Source organism: Sarcophilus harrisii, chromosome 4 (genome assembly GCF_902635505.1).
Source record: "Sarcophilus harrisii chromosome 4, mSarHar1.11, whole genome shotgun sequence".
NCBI lineage: Eukaryota > Metazoa > Chordata > Mammalia > Dasyuromorphia > Dasyuridae > Sarcophilus > Sarcophilus harrisii.
This window is the reverse complement of record NC_045429.1, coordinates 287,336,676-287,355,418: the sequence shown is the minus strand read 5'-3', so window position 1 is coordinate 287,355,418 and position 18,743 is coordinate 287,336,676. Positions and strand designations below refer to the sequence as shown.

The window sequence follows — 18,743 nt, the reverse complement described above, 5'->3', positions numbered from 1 at the left end:
GCTACAAATATTTTTGCACATATTGGTCCTTTCCTCTCTTTTATGATCTCTTTGGGATACAAACTCAGTAGACATACTGGTGGATTAAAGTCTAGTTCCTTATTTTAACTCTTTGTGAATCTTTTTTTTCCCCCAAGTGTGTTTCTTATAAGCAACATATTGACAGATTCTGTTTTCTAATCCATTCTTTGATCCTTCTCTATAAGTAATTAATGGTTATTCTCACAAAGAAGGTAATAAAGGGGAATTTGCCTGAAATTTGTGGTCTATAAATAAAATGGTCTGTTTCAGCTCTGTTGCAGACTTTCTTTTCTCTTTGCCCCATTCCTGATTCCTAGATTTTTACTCTTTTTCTTTTAATCATTCCTCTTTTCTTCCCCAATATAATCTCCTGTGCTCCACTTCTGTATTCTCTTCTGAGAATTTTTTTTTTTCTTTTTTGCTGAGGCAATTGGGGTTAAGTGACTTGCCCAGGGTCACACCGCTAGGAAGTGTTAAGTGTCTGAGATCACTTTTGAACTCAGGTCCTCCTGCATTCAGGGCTTGTCCTCCATCCACTGCACCAACTAACTGTCCCTCTATATTCTCTTCAGCTCATCAAAACAGAACAAAGCCAATCCCAGGATCTCCCTCTGTCATACAGGGCATCACTGGAGAGAGTTGAGACACAGGGGAGTTCAATGGAGGGTATATATAATACTAACTTCATATGAAACCACACCTCTTCTGAGATGGCATCTTTTCCTTCTTTCCCCTAAAGAATTTCTTGACTCATTTTTAGTTCCTTAAGAAACCTAGAGGTGAGGGATGGAGGTCAAAGAACCTAGTATAGAGCTTTGGTCATACTAATATGACAAAAAGCAGATTATCAAGCTTGGGAATGTGTCATGTGATTTCTTTTGGTAGGGTGAGACAGTTCTGCAAAAGATGATATAGAGAGAGGAAAGGGCATCAATTTGGTTGTGCTTCCTTTGAGGGTACCAATTATATTACCCAACAAAGACCTGCCACACTTGATCATTTCAGCTTAGAGTTCCAGTTATTATTTGATTCTTGATTCTTAGCAAAACAGTAATCCAGCATAATTCCAATAGACTTGTGAAGAAAAGTGCCATCCACATCCAGAGAGAATTTATGAAGACTGAATGTGGATAAAGCATAGTATTTACAACTTTTTGTTGTTCTTGTTTGCTTGGTTTTTTCCTTGTGGTTTTTTTTTTTTTTTTTTCCTTTTTAAGCTGATATTTTTTGTGTAGTATGAAGAATATGGAAATATGCTTGGAAATTAACTTTCCCAACTAATTTCCATTTCCACAGTTCTACTTGATTAAATGCCTTCTATCTGCCAAGTCCTCTCCTAAGCACTAAATTACACAGAAAGGTAAAAAAAAAATCCTGCTCTCAAGAATCCCATAGTCTAATGAAGGAAACAACATGCAAACAACTACATATAGGATAAAATGGGTGTAGCTTACTGATCAGGGAAATGACATGATCAGACCTACCGATCAAGATTAATTTGATAGATGTGTAGGAAGGACTTAATTTGAAAGAGTCAAAACAGGGAGTTCAACCAAAAGACTACTGGAATGAACTGATAAGAGCATGTACCAAAGTGATGGCAGGATCAGAGGAGAGAAAGGGATGTTTAAGAGGTAAAATAGGATCTGGCTGCAGATTGGATTTGAGGGGGGAGTTGAGAGTAGGTAGTTAAGAATGAGAAAAATCGAAAGGGAAGAGATGTTTTGTTGATTTGTTGTTGCTGTTTTTTTTTTTTTTTTTTTTTTTTTTGGGGAGGAGATAATAAATTCTGCATTGGATATGCTGGGTATAAGATTTGAGGGAATATACATTTGAAAACGTCAGACAGCTGAAGATGAAAGTCTGTGGGTTAGGGCTACATAAATGGACGGAAGAATCATCAGCTTAGAAATTGAGTCCATAAGAGCGGATAACATCACCAAATGGAAATAGTGTGGAAGAAGAAATGAAGGTCTAAGACAGAGAACGTCCTCTGCAAAGAAGAGCAAGGAAGAAACTATCTTTGGATCACAATCTAAGTGGAGGGGAGTAAGGTGTCCCAGATATGAAGTAGATCCCGGGCATCAAGAGCTGAAAAGATTTTATATTTAGTCCTGGAAGCAAGAGGTTGAGAATGGAAGGAGTATTGGGGACATGGTCAGGTCTTTCCTAAGAAAATCACTTTAGTGAACTGATGGATTAGAGTAAGGAAAATATTCCCCAGTGTGCTAATACAAAAATCCAGATATGAAATAACGAGCGCCTACACAATCGTGGTGAATGTCAGAGGGGAGAAGGGCGTGTATGTTGCAAATGTGAAATAGACAAGCCCTGGTATGTTACAGCGGGAGGAAGGGTGAGAGAGTGAAAAATTCAGGGTAATTCATAAATTTGGAGTGTGAGGGACTGGGAGGATGGTGTGGTCTCGTGTTGTAACGGAGAAGGCTGGGGCGGGGTGGAGGGGAGGGTTAAAGGGAACTGATAACTTCTATGCAGAATAAGTTCAATGAGAGGAACAACGGGACCAGCTCGCCCACTCGCTCCGCCAGGGCCGGTAAGATACGAATTAGAGGCCGAGCTGCGGAGCCTGCTAGTCCGTTGGCTGGAGGAGTGGTTCTATTTGTCTCCGAAGCCCGAGTTCAATCCAGGGCAATGTCGGTGATGGCCCAGTGCGAGAAACCGCCAAGGCCTTAAGTATCCTCCCAGCTCAGAAGTGAGCCGGAGCACGAAGGAGGACACTTCCGGATTTCCTAGAGTGGTCGAGAGGCAATACCCGGAAGGAAATTTGGAGAGTTTCCGGCCATTGTTCTGTCCTTCTGGTGTGCGTGGCTGGAGTTCGAAAGGTTCTGCCTGTTTCTCGGTCCTCCTGCTTCTAATCCTCACCGCCCGCGATTGAGTTTTCTTCTCTTCTCCCTGGACTGCCACGGGCTCCCAGTGAGTGGGGCTGGTATTGTGCAGAGAAGCTAGAAGGCCTGGGCAAAGGAGGAAGGGCAGGGGAGAGGCGAGGGGGGGAAGGGGAAGGGGCGGATAAGGGGGTGGGGAAGAAGAGTCTTCGTTTTTAGGAAGAAACCCCACGCGGGGTTTCCCAAACCAGCGCCGTAAGTGCGCATCTGCCCATTTCCCCAACTCTTGTTCCCTGTTTTCCTTTCCCTTCTCCCCTAATCTCCTGACAATCTTTTTCTCCCCCTTCCCTCTTGCACTCTGAACTTTCTTTACCTTCCCCGTTTCCCTCCCGTTTCCCTGATCTCTCCCGTTTCCGCTCCCTATTTCTCTCCTCTTTTTCTTTGTCCTCTTCATCTTTCCCCAACTCTTGGTGCGCACTCCCTTCCTCCGCCCTCCCCCTGTGTAACTGTGGGGCTATGGGAGAAGAGCCTGGGTGAGAGTTTTGCGGGATGAACCTTCAAAATGCTATCTTCTTTGGGCCTCTTTTCAGAAATAACAGCCAGCCGGAGCATTTAACAGTTTAAAGAGCTATAATAACCATTAGTTTATAGCTTCCAATACTGGTAGCAACAATAATAATCATTTTACAGGTCCATATTGGTAGTCATAACAGTCATTTTAAGATTTGCAAAGCATTTTCTTCACCAAGTTCTTTGGGGAGGTAAGTTAAGCAAGTATTATTCCAGTCTGGATTAATAATGGAAATTACTGATAATAATGTAGAAATTGAATCTTGAGAAGCTATTTGACTTGAAGAAGCTCACAGCTAGCAAATAAATGTCAGAAACGAAGGTTCTAGCAACTCCTGACTTCTTTCCACATTTACATGATGATGGTAATTTAGGAAAATACTTCATTTTGTCATAAACTATCTGAGACCACAGAACCAAGTCATGATAATAATAATAATTGCTTAGGGGGATCTTTTAGATTGTCCAATCCAACTTCATTTATAAATGAAGAAAGGGGGGAGGTTATAAAGGGGGGGGTTATAAAACAGTCAAAAAAATATCTTTTTAAATTGTTGGATAAAAGCCTTGAATGTAACTTTACATAGGAGCACAGTAAGATGATTCCTGAATTTGCCATTCCAGCAACTCGTTGAAATCTTGTTTTACATAAAGCTGGTTAGTTCTCATGAAATGATTAAATTTTAAATGAGATAATATAAAATTATTGTATAAAATGAGATAATATTTGTAAAGAACTTTGCACAGTGCATGAAACATAGTAGTTGCTATGGAAGGGCTTATACCTTTCCTCTCTTTTAACTGTATAAATATTGTTTTTCTTCTCCCCCAGGATTGTAAGCTACTGGAGGGCATGGATTTTCGATTGGTTTGGTTTTGAAATATCCACTGCAGCTAGTACAGTGCCTTGCAAAGAACAGGTGATTAATAAATGTTTATTGAATTGAATTACTTTATAACTAAGATGGACACATAACCCATCTCTAACAGTCTTTGTACCATAATTTTCTCAATACCAACTAATCCCTAATTCAATTAACAGGGTACTTACTCAACAGCTATGAAACCTGACATAACACAGATGTAACAGATGCTTAATGACACTCAGTTGAAAATATACCCCCCCTTTCCAAAATGACTAAAATTAGTTGATGTCTACTAGATACTATGTGACTTATTGATTAAAAATGAAATTAACATGACCTTTTATTTAGTTTGTTCTCACACAGCATATATACCAAACAGAATGAACATTTTTCAGGTAAAAGATGGGGTTTTGAATTTAGCATGACAGATTCTTTGGCCCCTTAACATCTGTCTAAGGGAAAGGTGTCAAAGGAAAGTATTGTGTACTGTTCTTGCTATCTGGTCATAATTCTCCCTATGTTCAAGTATCGAGATGGGGATTGGTAGGTATATTTGGGGCTTTACTGTGATCCCCCATGAAGATTCTTTGAAACAGTATAGGTCCCCAGCTATTGGAATACAATCCATAATTTTGCTTCCATTGGCCATATTGTGCCAATGTAATGAGGAATGCATCAGAACTTTGTTCTTTTATCTTAATGGGACTGTCAGCTTGAAATAATTGTTTTTGCTCTATTCAAATCTCTAGATTTGTATCTCAGTTCCTCATTTCCTTTTATCACAGACCCTTCTCTTTAAAGGATTTAACATTTTTTGTGTTGAAGTAGCTTTAGAAATAGAAGTGAGTAATGGAATGTAGCAGGCTGCAGGTTACCAGACAGGTAGCAAAGATTAGTTTTGTTTACCTTCTCTTTTAGTCCTGTGTGGAGCCTAGAGTTCATCAATCCTATTATGGTGAGAAGATCTCTTTAGCATGATGCTTCACTGGAATTAGAGAATCAGAAAAACATATGGGTGAAGTCAAGAAAATAAAGACTTAGATTCTGCCTGAGATTTTCTGGCTATGTGGTTTTGGGCCTGTCAGAACCCTAATTTCCTTATCTGTAAAATGTCTGCAGTAATCCTTATACTTCAAGAGATGCTATGTGATCTTTGAACTTTGCCGACTTTAAATAATTTTGCAAACATGAGGCGTTATCCTAGCTACCTGTCTAAATTAGGATATTAAAAGGAATTCTGTAAAGTGGATACCAAATCATCTCCTGAATATTTTTTCTCCTTTTGATGCTACATTAGGGGCCAGCAGGCTGTAATGTGGAGGCAAAAAGTTTGTTTCTTCATTAAAAAGGAAGGGGACAGAAACCAGATTTCATTGTTTTTGGTATTTTTCACTTAGTTAGCTACCAAACCTGCTTCAGGTCCCAGTCGTAGATACTAGGATTAAAATGAAAGACTCGAGCATAAGAGCAAAAGGCAGTCAAGTTGAGTTGTAGCATACAAACATCTAGGAATAATCTTCCTTCAGGGTTTGACTACCATTCCAATCTGGAATTGGAGGCTCTTGGAGATTGAAGCTTTATTCTGACAGTATCTAGTAGTAGATAGGAAAGAAAGGAATAGGGACATAACTAGAACAGTATAGAGTCAGGTAGTGAATTCAGTAATTCAGAATAATCATTCCCAATACAGCTGTCCCTGGCACAATTAGCATCAGCTAATAGTCTGACACAGAAAAATTTGCAGTGGAGAAAGAAGGAAAGATTAAAGGAAGACTTTCCCAACCAAACAAAAGTTATCAGAAAATTTTTTGCCTGAGAAGAAAAGGCTAATGCTGTTGTCCGTGGAATCTGAAAAAATCCTGTCATATGTTTTGTATTTATGGTTGGCTTATAAAAGGTGATTTGAATCCAAAGCTAAATTTAAAGGAAGGTTCTTTAGCCCTTGGACCAGGAGTGGTAATTAATGAACTGAAAAAACAGGAACTCATAGAGTTTGATTCTAAACCCTTAATTCTAACACTTGTTAGAATTCTTGTGTAACCTAGAAAAGTGGTGTTGTTTTTAAAGTTATAACCCAAAATAAGTTAATGAGGAAAAACTAATGAAATTAAACAATTGATATCATTCTTGTTTACATTTCAATGTATATTAAATGTGTACTCGTTTTTAATTAATTCCACATAAACATTTTCATACATAGACACACTTGTTTTTGTTTTTTAATAGCTAGTAGTATGGTGTTTGTCCATTGGATTGTTTATGATTTTTTATTCATAAATAATATTTTAAGTGGGAGTAGTCCAAGATCCATAAATCCTCTTGGTGCTTGGAATTGAAAAATAAATAAATTACTATTGATTGCTTTTTACTTTTAGTTTTAATTATAGGATTTAACTCCTTTCTTTAAGGAAAAGCTAGCTCCAACTGCTAAGCCAGACCAAAAAAGTCCCTTAAGTCTTGGTTACCTATAGATTTAGTGAATAGGTAGATTGAGAAGATTTTATCTTTTAGTAGCAGATAATTTAGAAAAATACATAATAAAATAATAGGTTAACTCTTTTTAAAGGCTGTTTTCCTTTCTAGCAGAAGCAGGGGTTGACCAGAGGCTAAGTTCCTTTCTAGCAAGTAGAGAAGGGTTAGCTGGAGGTTCAAGTTGTTTTTTTCTAGTTTTAGTGGATGAATTACTTTTTGGGGGGGGGGGGGGGGGAAAGTGTGACAGCTAACTACTGATCATAAGTAACTCTTTCCTAATACTTTCTGGTAATAGAAGGCACCATCTGTCCAGAAAGGACTTCTGGATAGAATTAAGAAAACTTGGGAGAAGCTAACTAGTCAGGTGACCTGCTTTGTCCAAATGAATTAAGTTCAAAACAAATTTCTTTTTTTTATTATAAAGATCAGTTCAGTATAATCTGTGGTGTCAAAAGTCAGGTGATCTGGTTTGATATGTAAATACTAGCTTTACATATATCATAGATGGCTTGTTAACTATCCTCAGGTTCTTTTTTAAGTTTCAAATAATTTATTTTAACCAAAAACACTGGTCAACTTGCAGCCGCCCTTTTTCTGACATTTTTGATAGAGTTAAAAAAATAGTAATGAATTAGAAGAGTCGCACAATCTCAGAATTAGAAGAAACTGGAGAGGCAATTTAGCCCATTTGATAACTGAACAGAAATATCCTCTATAATATAACTGAAAAGTGGTCATCAGGTCTTTTCTTGGAAGACCTTCAGTTAATCCTTTTCAGTCAGTGTGTCCTACTTTTGAATAGTTCTGATTGTTAGGAAGTTTTATTATACATCAAATTTTAAAATCTCCCCTTCCCCCCATCATTTACCCATTGCTCCTAGTTCTAATCTCTGGGCTTAAAACAGAATGAATTTACTCCTTGTAATAGTTTTTAAATACCTGAAGACAATTATATGTCTATTCCTCTTTAAGTTTTGTCTAGGCATTCACATTTCCTTCAACTAATAATCATGTGGCATGATTTTTAAGCCCTTCTAAATCTGTTATGCCCTCCTGTGGATGTGCCTTAAATTGATAACCAAGCATAGTACTCTACTAGTAGATTCAGCTGAGTTTGATTCCTTGCTCTGTAACTTGGCTATTGTACAACCTTAAGTAATCACTTAATCTCTCGGAGCTTTCAGTTTTCTTTTTTGCAAAATAAGTGATACCTATTTTATAAAATTATGATGAAATGAAATAAGAATATAATTTTAAAGTATTACATTAAAAAAGTATTCTGGAGGCTTCTTCTGTGATTGTCTTTCCTTAAACTTCTTTTTTCTATTGTTTTCCTAGTATCATTAAAGAGACATTCCTTGTGTATTGTACTCTGGTAGAAGACAGCAGTTCCAGAGCATCCCATGGAAACACAAGCTGATTGTGCGTCTCAGGAACCTCAGCTCGTGCTTGAGAGTGGTAAGGAGCTTGATTTCTATAAGAGAAAACTTTATGCAGTATGATGAAGTAGAGAACAGTGGCAATACAGAATAAAGGAGACCTCCAAGAATGGGCATTGAGAAGGTCTCAGCAGCAAGTATTTTAATTTAGAATTAGTTAGAATTCTCTACTAGGGCCTTCTTTCTATGAGATCTTGATCTTTTCTATTTGAATTAGTTAAATTAGGGAGCTGGAATCAAAAGAGAATCATTAGCACTACCAAATCGTGCTCCTTATGCAATCCTGCCCACTTCATTTCAAAAGAAGCTTGTGCTTTTAAAGAGCTGGATTATTCCTTAGTTTACACACAAGAGTATACTCGGAAATAGTTGTCACAAGTGTGTTATGTTGAGTTTTGTCTACCATATGGATTATAAAAACTCAGTTTTCATCTTAAATTGGCATAGTAGTATTTCTCCTATGGTGAACTTTTTCTTGTTTCCTTATCATCAGAAAGCACTGTACAAAGCCATAATGAGCTCCTATGTAGAGGTTTATAATCTAACTCATTGGCATACACATGAATCTAAAAATTATGGAATAAAATTGATGAATCATCATATCAAGTTCAGGAAATATGTGTATTGTATTACTCTTTGGAAGAAGAAAGTTTTATATACTCATCCAGGCCTGGGCTAGTTGAAACTGTTAGCTTTCCTCTTTGAATGGGAGCGGAAGAGAGAGAGGTAAATGGGATAATCAGAGTACTTGACAAAGCTTGAGATAGGACAGAAATAAGTTAAGAAAACTAAGGAGTATTGAACTGGTTTCTCTAAAGAACAGGCTGGGGAGAGAATAGAAGAGAAATGAGATGATCCAGGTGACCTAATAAAAATTTAATATCCAAGGGCTTTTTCTTTGGACTTTGCACCTACACCCCAACAGTTCAGGAAACAGTCTCTGAAGGACCTAAGTCAAAGCAGAATTTCCTTACCTCTTGAGATATAAAAAAAAATTATTGCTTTACTCTGTATATTGAAGAAGCAGTACAAAAGACTAATGGAAGTAATATAATCTTAATCTTTTGTTAAGACATAAGGAACACAAATGATAGTAGTACTGAGTGGAAATAAAGAGGATAATTGAGGGATAGAAGAGTCACAGTTGTGCACTATATGTACTTTATAAAAGTTAGTTGAGGATTTAAAATTCATTACAAGTGAAATATGTGGGAAGAGATATGTGGTCCCAATAAATTTATTTAGGTTGGGGAAGTGGCAGGGCAAAAATAGACATATTCATTACTTCTTTCTTCCTCCCCCTCCCCCCAGCTTCACCTCCTCCCAAAGTTTCTGCTTCTCTTGGTAAAGGTAACCTGGAAGACCAGATGTTGGCAGCTGCCCTTCTAAAAGCCAAGTCCCAGGTGAGCTTGGTTTATCTGTCCCACTCTTACCTAAAGGTGACTTCATCTTTTATTGAAAATTTTCTATCAAGTAACATTCCATTTTGGTTTCCTGTTCAAGGAGAAAATTCTGTATTTTTTGTTTTTTGATTCTTTTTCTGGATTTATTTCACTAATATTCACTTTACCACTTTACCCTATCTAGAACTCTTTACCCAGTATCTCACATCATAATGCTTACAGTGTTATTCCATTACTTTAGAATTACATAGAGAAACATGTTTTTACAGGAACTGGTGACATTTGAGGATGTAGCTGTGTATTTCATTCGGAAAGAATGGAAACGTCTGGACCCTGCTCAAAGGGACCTCTACAGGGATGTGATGCTGGAGAATTACGGGAATGTATTTTCACTAGGTATAAAATGTCTCCCTGAAAAAAAAAAAAGAGTAGCTTTCAAGTCACTGGAAATACTAAACAGAGGATTAGTTTAGTACCAATTCTAATCTTTCATTTTAGGGTCCTCTCAGAAAAGTTAAATTTTAAAGTCCTTTAAAAATGAGAAGGGTGAATCCTTTCCATGTGAAAATACACTGAACATTATTAGGCTCCAGCTAATTTCTTAACCTTCCTCATAAATCCAATTGCCTATAGGAGAACTAAGTCATCTTGTTCTGCCTCTAATATAATTGTCTCTACTAAACACTTCCCAATAGAGAGAGATAAACTTAATCCTTGTAGAACCAGATTATAAACTTGACCTTACCTCAATTTGCTCTTGATACAATATTACATACACTCAGTATCTATATAAATTTTTCTCCCATCTGCTCGCTTAGATAAAGAGAATAGGATTGAATCCTGGGACAACCAGTTTGAACATCACAAATTTGCTATCAAATTTCTTTCCTTTTGGGCAGGCTTTCCATTCCCAAATCCTGAGATAATCTCTCATCTGGATGGAGAAGAAGAACCATGGGTCCTGGATTTGAATAGAGCTGAAAGCCAGGGACTCCAAAGTGCCTCTTGTATAGGTGAGTAAAGGATCCACAGTCACCCACATTTTAATCTTTAAAACAATTTACAGACGTAAAATGCTAATTAGCTCATTCATAATTGTCTCCTTTGCATTAAACTTCCTGTAAAAATCTCATGGTAAAAAAAATAAAAATAAATACAGAATGTAAATCATTGAGGTTTCTACCCTTATAACCAACCTTAGAAATGGACATAACTATCTTTTATCACCCCTTTGTTTCATATATGTGGGGTAGGAAACTGCAAGAAAACCAAAGACCAGATTTTGTAGTAGAGCTTGATCTTCCTTGGTACAGTTTCCCCATTTCTGCTTCTTATTAATTTCTTTATCTCTAGGACCCTGTGATACTTTTCCTTACTACTTATTAACTACTTTTCCAGTTGTAGCCTCCCATAATCATTTCTCTATTCTTTTTGATTCCTCTACTGGGTTATTCCTACATCTTGATAGGTTCTTCATTCTTTTTTCCAGTTTGGCTATTTGTCCCTTGACTTCTCTACCTAATAGTTTCATTAGTGTAGCCCACTGCCCATTCAGTTCCATTTTTTGGTTGGTTTTGTGTGCTAATATGGATACTTCTGCACTTTGACAACCATTTCCATCCTTATTTTCCTTACCCCTGAATGTCCATATCACTGTTTTGCCCTATCTCCCCATCTCTTTTGTGAAACTTTTTGACAGGCACATAAAAGCCATATATATTCCTGATCCTGCATATATTGACTCTTGATTTTTCCTTTTCTTCTCTTTTAGTTTCCATTCTTTTTACTAAAAAGAATGTTTTCTGTTTATTATGTCAGATGGTGAGACCAGAACTAGGAATGATCAAGAAATTTCTGAAGCTGCAGAATCACATGGGGTGATACTGGGAAGATTTCAAAAAGATGTTCCTTCAAGTCTCAAATTTGGAGAAACTTGTGAATGGCAAGATGATTTAGAGAGGCAGCTGGGAAACTCCATGGAGGAAAGATTGAGGAGAAAGATGGGAGATCTTAGACAAGTGATAGTTGAGGATCAGAAAAGCCCCACAGATGAGAGAGTCCAACAGTACAAAGAATTTGGGAATAGTTTTAGTCTTAACCCAAATCTTGTTATACATCAAAGAGGTTCTATGGGAGATAAACCACATAAGTGTGATGAATGTGGTAAAAGCTTTAATCGAACTTCCGACCTCATTCAGCATCAGAGAATCCATACAGGGGAGAAGCCCTATGAATGTAATGAATGTGGGAAAGCCTTCAGTCAGAGCTCACACCTTATTCAGCACCAGAGAATTCACACTGGAGAGAAACCTTATGAATGTAATGACTGTGGGAAAACCTTCAGTTGTAGCTCTGCCCTTATTCTACATAGGAGAATCCATACTGGAGAGAAGCCCTATGAATGTAATGAGTGTGGAAAAACTTTTAGTTGGAGTTCAACCCTTACTCATCATCAGAGAATACATACTGGGGAAAAACCTTATGAATGTAATGAATGTGGGAAAGCATTCAGTCGGAGTTCAACTCTTATTCATCATCAAAGAATTCATACTGGAGAGAAGCCCTATGAATGTAATGAATGTGGGAAAGCCTTTAGTCAGAGTTCTCATCTTTATCAGCATCAGAGAATCCACACAGGAGAGAAACCCTATGAATGTAGGGAATGTGGTGGAAGATTCACCTATAGCTCAGGTCTTATTCAGCATCAGAGAATACATACAGGGGAGAATCCCTACGAATGTAGTGAGTGTGGAAAAGCCTTCAGGTATAGCTCAGCTCTTGTTCGTCACCAGAGAATCCACACAGGAGAGAAATCTTTGAATGTGGTGACTATGGGCAAAGGTTCCATCAGAGTTGCTGCATTAAATATCAGAGAATCCATCCATATGAGAGAGTGAGAATCTTGTGCACCACTAAATACATTTAATGCAGAAAAATGTTTGGTTAGAGCTTGTTCTTAAGAATCCTGACAGACTCCATCCTGAGGAATATTCTTTGAACAAGAAAAATGTGGAAAGTTTCCTCTTATTTGGAACTCTTTCACTGTAAAATAAAGCATATTGGGCAAAACAACTCAACCTTAATCCCATCAAGGCCAATGAAGAGAGGCCAGCTATCTAGGTAGCTTTCCCCAGGATTGATCTCAGTTACGAAAGTAAAACTTCCCAAAGAATAGTTGGTTGAAGCATAGAAGAGGGCTCTGATTCTGATATTGCTTGGAAAGGAGTTTACTATTCACCTTTATATATGTATAAATATACAAGAGAGGAACTATTTTGGAAGATTTCATGGTTTCATTTTGGCAAATAGATTGTAGAGGTAAAGATATTGATATTGGGAGGGGGGTGATAGGCTGTGTCTCAAAAGCTAGTTTTTCTAATAATTAAAAGGATTTCCTGCTGTACCACTAAAGGAAGTGGGGGGAGGGTAACATTAGGTCCTGAGGGATATGGTTATCACCATACAGAGAAGAAAAAATTTGGGTTTCCTTGCTCCTTTGGGGGAATATGGAAGCAGCTCTTTTGAGCCAGGATGGCTTTCCAAGCTAACTAGATTGTTTTCCCAATCCTTATTTCCCCTCAGTACAAATGAAATGCTGTTTCACTTTTTCAGTCTGTTGAAACATGTTTCAGTGTGATTGGATAAATATGAATACATTTTTATTGAGGATTCAAGGATTTCTTCCCTTGCTGCCCATCCTCCAAATAAATAAGAAATTTTTAACTACCTGTGGCTATGGATTTGACCTTTAAAAAAATTAATCCAGTTTGGCCATATTCATTGTCCCTCGTTTCTTTATTCCTTTTCAGACTTTCAGCACCTGTCATTTGTTTCTTGTGTTCTGAGCATTGTGTGGGCATTGGGAAATGTAATCAAGGTTAAGTGAGCCATCACTAGCCCTGGAATTTAGCCTTGTAGGAGAGAGAACTGCATAAGTATAATCTGTGAAGAAGTTCACACATAATATACTTGGATGTTTGCAAAGTGCTTAATATGATCTCAGATTCATAACAACCTTCTGAGGTAAATTGCTCTGATTGAAAAGGAAGAAATAGGCAGAGAGAAGTTTTAGTGTTTTGCCTGTGGTCACATAGCTAGGATCAAAGAGAGAATTTTAAGTTGCATTTGTCATGTGCTATGTTCATGTACTTGCAACAAAATGCTGTAGAATTGGGGCTAAAGGGAAAAGCATCCGGCAGAGAAGTGGAAATGAGAATCAGGATCAGGGAATTTGTCTAGGAAAGGTGGTATTTGAATTGGGCTAGAAAATCTGCCTAGGATTATAACAGGAAAAAAGGGCAGATAGTCGGCATAGGAAACAGCATTAGTAAAGATACAAGTGGAAGTTCCAGAGAATGCTGGAATAGTAAGATTGCCAAATTGAGTATAGCTTCGAATGCCAAACATACAAGGGTGAACTTTGGGGTCAGAGAGAGTCACTAAAAACTTGATGCAGCCAAGTCTATGCACAAGGAAATATTTTAGCAGAATTATAAACAATGGGTTAGGGTGGGAAATAGTCTGGGTGAGTTGGTGAGGGCCTATGAAAGTGGCCGTGAACATAGGGAATGTATTTGCAAGCTGTTTCAGAGATAGGATTTGTAAGACAGTAACTAATGAGATGTAAAATGGAAGGAAGAGAAAAGGAAGAAAATGAAGTTGTGAACACTAGAAGCTACAGGAATAGAGGTGCGACAGATAGAAATAATGAAGCTAAAGAAAAACTAGTTTAGGGGGAAAGAATAATATTCTAAGTGTTCAATGTATTGAGGTTGATGTACTTGTAAATACCTTGTAAGATCTACATCTAAAACTCCCAGATCAAAATGTGATGACTGAAACGGACTAGGGTGAGATTAAGAATAGGCACTTAGAACATGCATATAAAGTATCCAAAAAGGATGTTGAAGATAAGTGTTTAAAGAGAATTAAAGTAGGGAATGTGGAGGTGGCAATTGGGATTAAGTGGTATGTCCATTATCAGGCAGGATTTGAACTCAGTCCTCCTGACTTGTAAAAGAAAGTGTTTTAATAACTTATAATTCGATTCCTTTGTAATTCTGTTTTATTTTATATATTTAAAAACAAGGGTCCATAGATTTCACCACTTTCAGACTGCCAAAAAAGGGATCTGGTGGTGATCCAAAAAAAGAAGGTAAAAAACCTCTGCTTTTAAGGGATGGAGTCAGGAGTCAGATAAGGACTGAACAAAGATCATTGATTTTGTGAATAGCAGGTCTTTGGTAACCATTGAGAGCTTATTTCCAGGAAAGTGTTGCTTTTGGAAAACATTGGGAGACTTTGAGCAAATAGATATGTTTTGAGAAAAATAGATGACAGAAGAACATCTAGGTTTTTTTTTAATTTTAGGATTTATAAGGATTCATTTTCAATGATTATGATAATAGGTAGCTGTGGATAAAAATAAAGGTGTAGGCAGTTTTGAAGGAGTCACTGGAGAAAGGAGCCAAATAAAGATTGGGCGTGAGAGATGGGTTAAATTTTGGAAGAATTAGAAGGAAGCAATAAGTAATACATTTCCATGAAAGGTTTACAAAGTATTTTCAGCCTTTCAGGTTGAGGATAATACAGACTTTAATAATTTATGGAAAAAATTGTAATAGCAGGTCATAATACTGAAAGGCTTCATGGCCTTGCTGTGGGTATGTGGTACTTATTTTCTTAGATCTTGACTCTAGGGTTAGTGTAGAGATCGTCAAAATTGTGACCCTAAGAGGTCTTAATTGGTATCCTGGGAGACTTGCTAGTACTTCTAGTTCAGTCCTTAAAAAGAGAGATGAAAGAGGCAGCTAATTGGTGTAGTGGATAGAGCACTAACTCTGAAGTCGGGAGGATCTGAGTTCAAATATGTCCTCAGATACTTAATACTTTATAGCTGTGTGACCCTGGGCAAGTCACTTAACCCCAATTGCCTCAGCAAAAAAAAAAAAAAAACCTTATTTCCTTTATTATTCCTTCAGGAAGGTTAACCTATATGAGCCACGAGACTTTTGATTGAGAATATCCATTCCAAATCACTCATTTTTTTTTTTTTTTTTTTTTTTTTAAATTTAATAGCCTTTAATTTACAGGCAAATCACTCATTTTTTAAAGAGAAGCTTCCTTTTTTGAAGGTCACCTAGTTTAGTCCTATCATAGAGATTGGAATAGAATCCATATTGTCATCTCATTCCAGTGCATTCCAAGATACTGCCTGCACATTCAGGGGTACTAGGAAAGGGGAATCTAATAGCCAGACTGTGCCCTATGTTGGTAGGAAGTGTCATCTTACCAGAGGCTTCCTAAGCCTGTCCTTAATCCCACTCAACATCTTGATTGTGGATGGAGTATGAAATATCACGAGGCAGACTGGCCCTGGGTATGGTCCCAACCATGCACTTACAATCTAAAGTTGTAAATGATTTCCTATTGAAGTACATGATTGGTAGAATTGGAAGTGCAAGTGAGTGAATCTTACTTTTTAGGGCCTTCCTCTTCCAATTTGGGACTCTTGGCATAATAGGCACAGTACTAAGATGTAGGATGAAGGGACATTTTCGCCATTCATGTGTTCCTAGAATTTACACACTCCATTGTGGAGTGGGGGAAAGAACCTAGTTGATCACACAGTTCTAAGAATTCAACCATACAGTGCACTGGGTTGGAGTGGGTTACTTTTCCCAGCCTATGAAGGGATGTGAGATATTTGGTTTCATGCAGGAAAAGTGCGGCAGCTTTTTGAGACCAAGTATAGGCTGTGAGAGAAGAGAATTAAAGATAAGTTTGTAAGATAAAGGAAAGAATTTTTTACTTTTACCATAATGCCTCTTCTTTCTTGACACTCTAGTGCAGACTCTCATCGTCACCTCACATCTGAAGTACTGCAATAGCCTGCTGGTGGATCTGCTAGCCTCAAGTCTCTCTCCTCTACAATCCATTCATTATTCAGTCAGATTCAGAAAAATCACCATTTTTCTAAAACCAGATCCATTCACATTACCGTCTGTCTTTGTGCCCATTCACTGAACTGCAGTGGCTCTGTTGCTTCTAGGGTCAAATACAAAATGTTCTATTTGGCATTCAAAACCATTCATAATCTAGCTCTCTCCTAGCTTTCCATTTTCTTACACCTTACTCTGACATATGCTCTTTGATCTGGCAGCACTGGCTTCCTGGCTATTCCATAAACAAAGATGCTCCATCTCTTGGCTCTGAGCATTTTCTCTAGTTGTCCCTCATGCTGGAAATGCTCTTCTTTTTCTGCTCCAACTAGTGACCTCCCTGGGGTCCTTTAAATACCGACTAAAATCCCACCTATTATAGGAAGCCTTCCTAGACCCTTCCAGAACTTTCTGTTAACTCCTATCTGTGGATAGCTTGCTTCACATACAGTTGTTTGCATGTTGTCTCCCTCACTAGACTGTATGGTCACTGAAGACAGAAACTGTCTCTATCTCTGTTTGGCACAGTGTTTGGCACATAGTAGATGCTTAATGTTAATTGGTTGATTGAATTTCTTTGAATATGAAATAATGTTCCCTATCCAATATCCACAGTGTACAATGAATATAGGAATTGCAGGTACTATTATGCCTAGTGAGTTTTGTTTTATCTATGCCCAGTGGTAACAATCTCTTGGATAAGGATATATATATATATATAGGGTGTATTTCACAGAGAGGAAAATACATCTCAGATGCTTTTCAGAGAAAAACATTTCAAATTCCAATCACTCAGTCTGCTATTCAACTCTCAGATTGGATCTATAGATGCAGTCATGGAGGGTGTGTTCTAAATTTCTTCATAAATTTCTACAAATACAGAATCAATCTATTAATTAGCTCTGAATCCTTGTCTTGGTTTATTAACTGCTCTCCCATAATTTCTCCCAGTTTAGTAGGCTCAAATATCAATGCTACTGGTAATATTAATAGTAACAAATAGCACAAATATGTGCACAATTATATTTTATATAGGCATATATATTACCTATATAAGATATGTAACTGCTGACTTCCCCACTGATCAATGAACCACAGACTAACCCAGTTTTTTCAGGATAGCAATTGATGTTTCTTTTCTCATGATGTGTTTTCCATAGAATAAGTGTCAAATTCACTTCTCTCAAAATGTTTTATCAGTTCTTTTTTTATAATAGCTTTTTGTTTTTTAAAATACATGCAAAGATAGTTTTCAACATTCACCCTTGAAAAATCTTGTGTTCCAAGTTTTTCTCCCTTCCTCTCTCCAACAGCAAGTCATATTAACATTATATCAATATATAATATAATATTATGTAATACATATACATAATATATATAATTAACATTAACTCATATTAACAATATGAGTTAAACATATGCAATTCTAAACATTTCTACATACTATGCCTCAGTTTCCCTGGTGGCAACCCCCCCACCCCCTTCCTGGCCATTAAGACAAGATAATTAGGGCTGCGGAGCTCTGTTCACTCTAGCATTCCAAAGAGTCATAAAAGTCCAGGTGGCTTAGCTCGGATGTTTAGGCATCTTTCTGGCTCGGACATCCTGTCTCCTAGCTTCTTCACTCTCAACAGAATTTATGATCCTTTCTCCTTATCCCCAATCTGTCAGAACTGAATTCATGGTCCTATCCTGGAACTTCCATCCATCTAGTGCTCTGCACCATCCCCACCCCACCCCCCACCTTTGCTTCCCTGACCCCTAGAGTCCTATAAGAGTCTCTGGAATCCCTTGCTTGTCGTTGGAGGCTTTGATACAAGCGTTCCAGCGAGCCAGCTGGCTTTGCCAGTCCAAACTCTCCTCTATTAAAATATTAAAACCCTTTAATTTCTGTCTTGCCTCAGTTTCTCCAGCATTACATTTCCATGCACCAAAAAATCAGAGCAAAAAGGGAAAAAAAATGATTAAAACAAAAAACAAGCAAGGAAACAATAAAGGTGAAAATACCGTGTTGTGTTCTATATATCACCAAGTTTACAATTGATCATCAACATACTCAAACTGGGTCTCCTCAGGAAAGTTCTCTTAGTCATTTCTTAGGAGCTTCTTGGACTCTAGTCATAAGGACAAGATTCTGTCCTTAAAATCAAGTAACAATATCCAAGTCTGTGGGAGTTACACATATACA

General features: G+C 37.5%; 1 protein-coding gene across 1 annotated transcript; it reads left to right on the top strand.

The window, feature by feature from the left end:
- Positions 1-2,516: 2,516 nt before the first annotated feature.
- ZNF3 (zinc finger protein 3) lies at positions 2,517-13,390 on the top strand. Its single transcript, XM_012548791.3, has 7 exons — positions 2,517-2,955; positions 4,267-4,354; positions 8,111-8,230; positions 9,523-9,614; positions 9,884-10,010; positions 10,514-10,627; positions 11,433-13,390. Exons 3-7 carry the CDS (start codon positions 8,176-8,178, stop codon positions 12,509-12,511), a joined length of 1,467 nt encoding a protein of 488 aa, XP_012404245.1. The 5' UTR covers positions 2,517-2,955; positions 4,267-4,354; positions 8,111-8,175; the 3' UTR covers positions 12,512-13,390.
- The last annotated feature ends 5,353 nt before the right edge of the window (positions 13,391-18,743 follow it).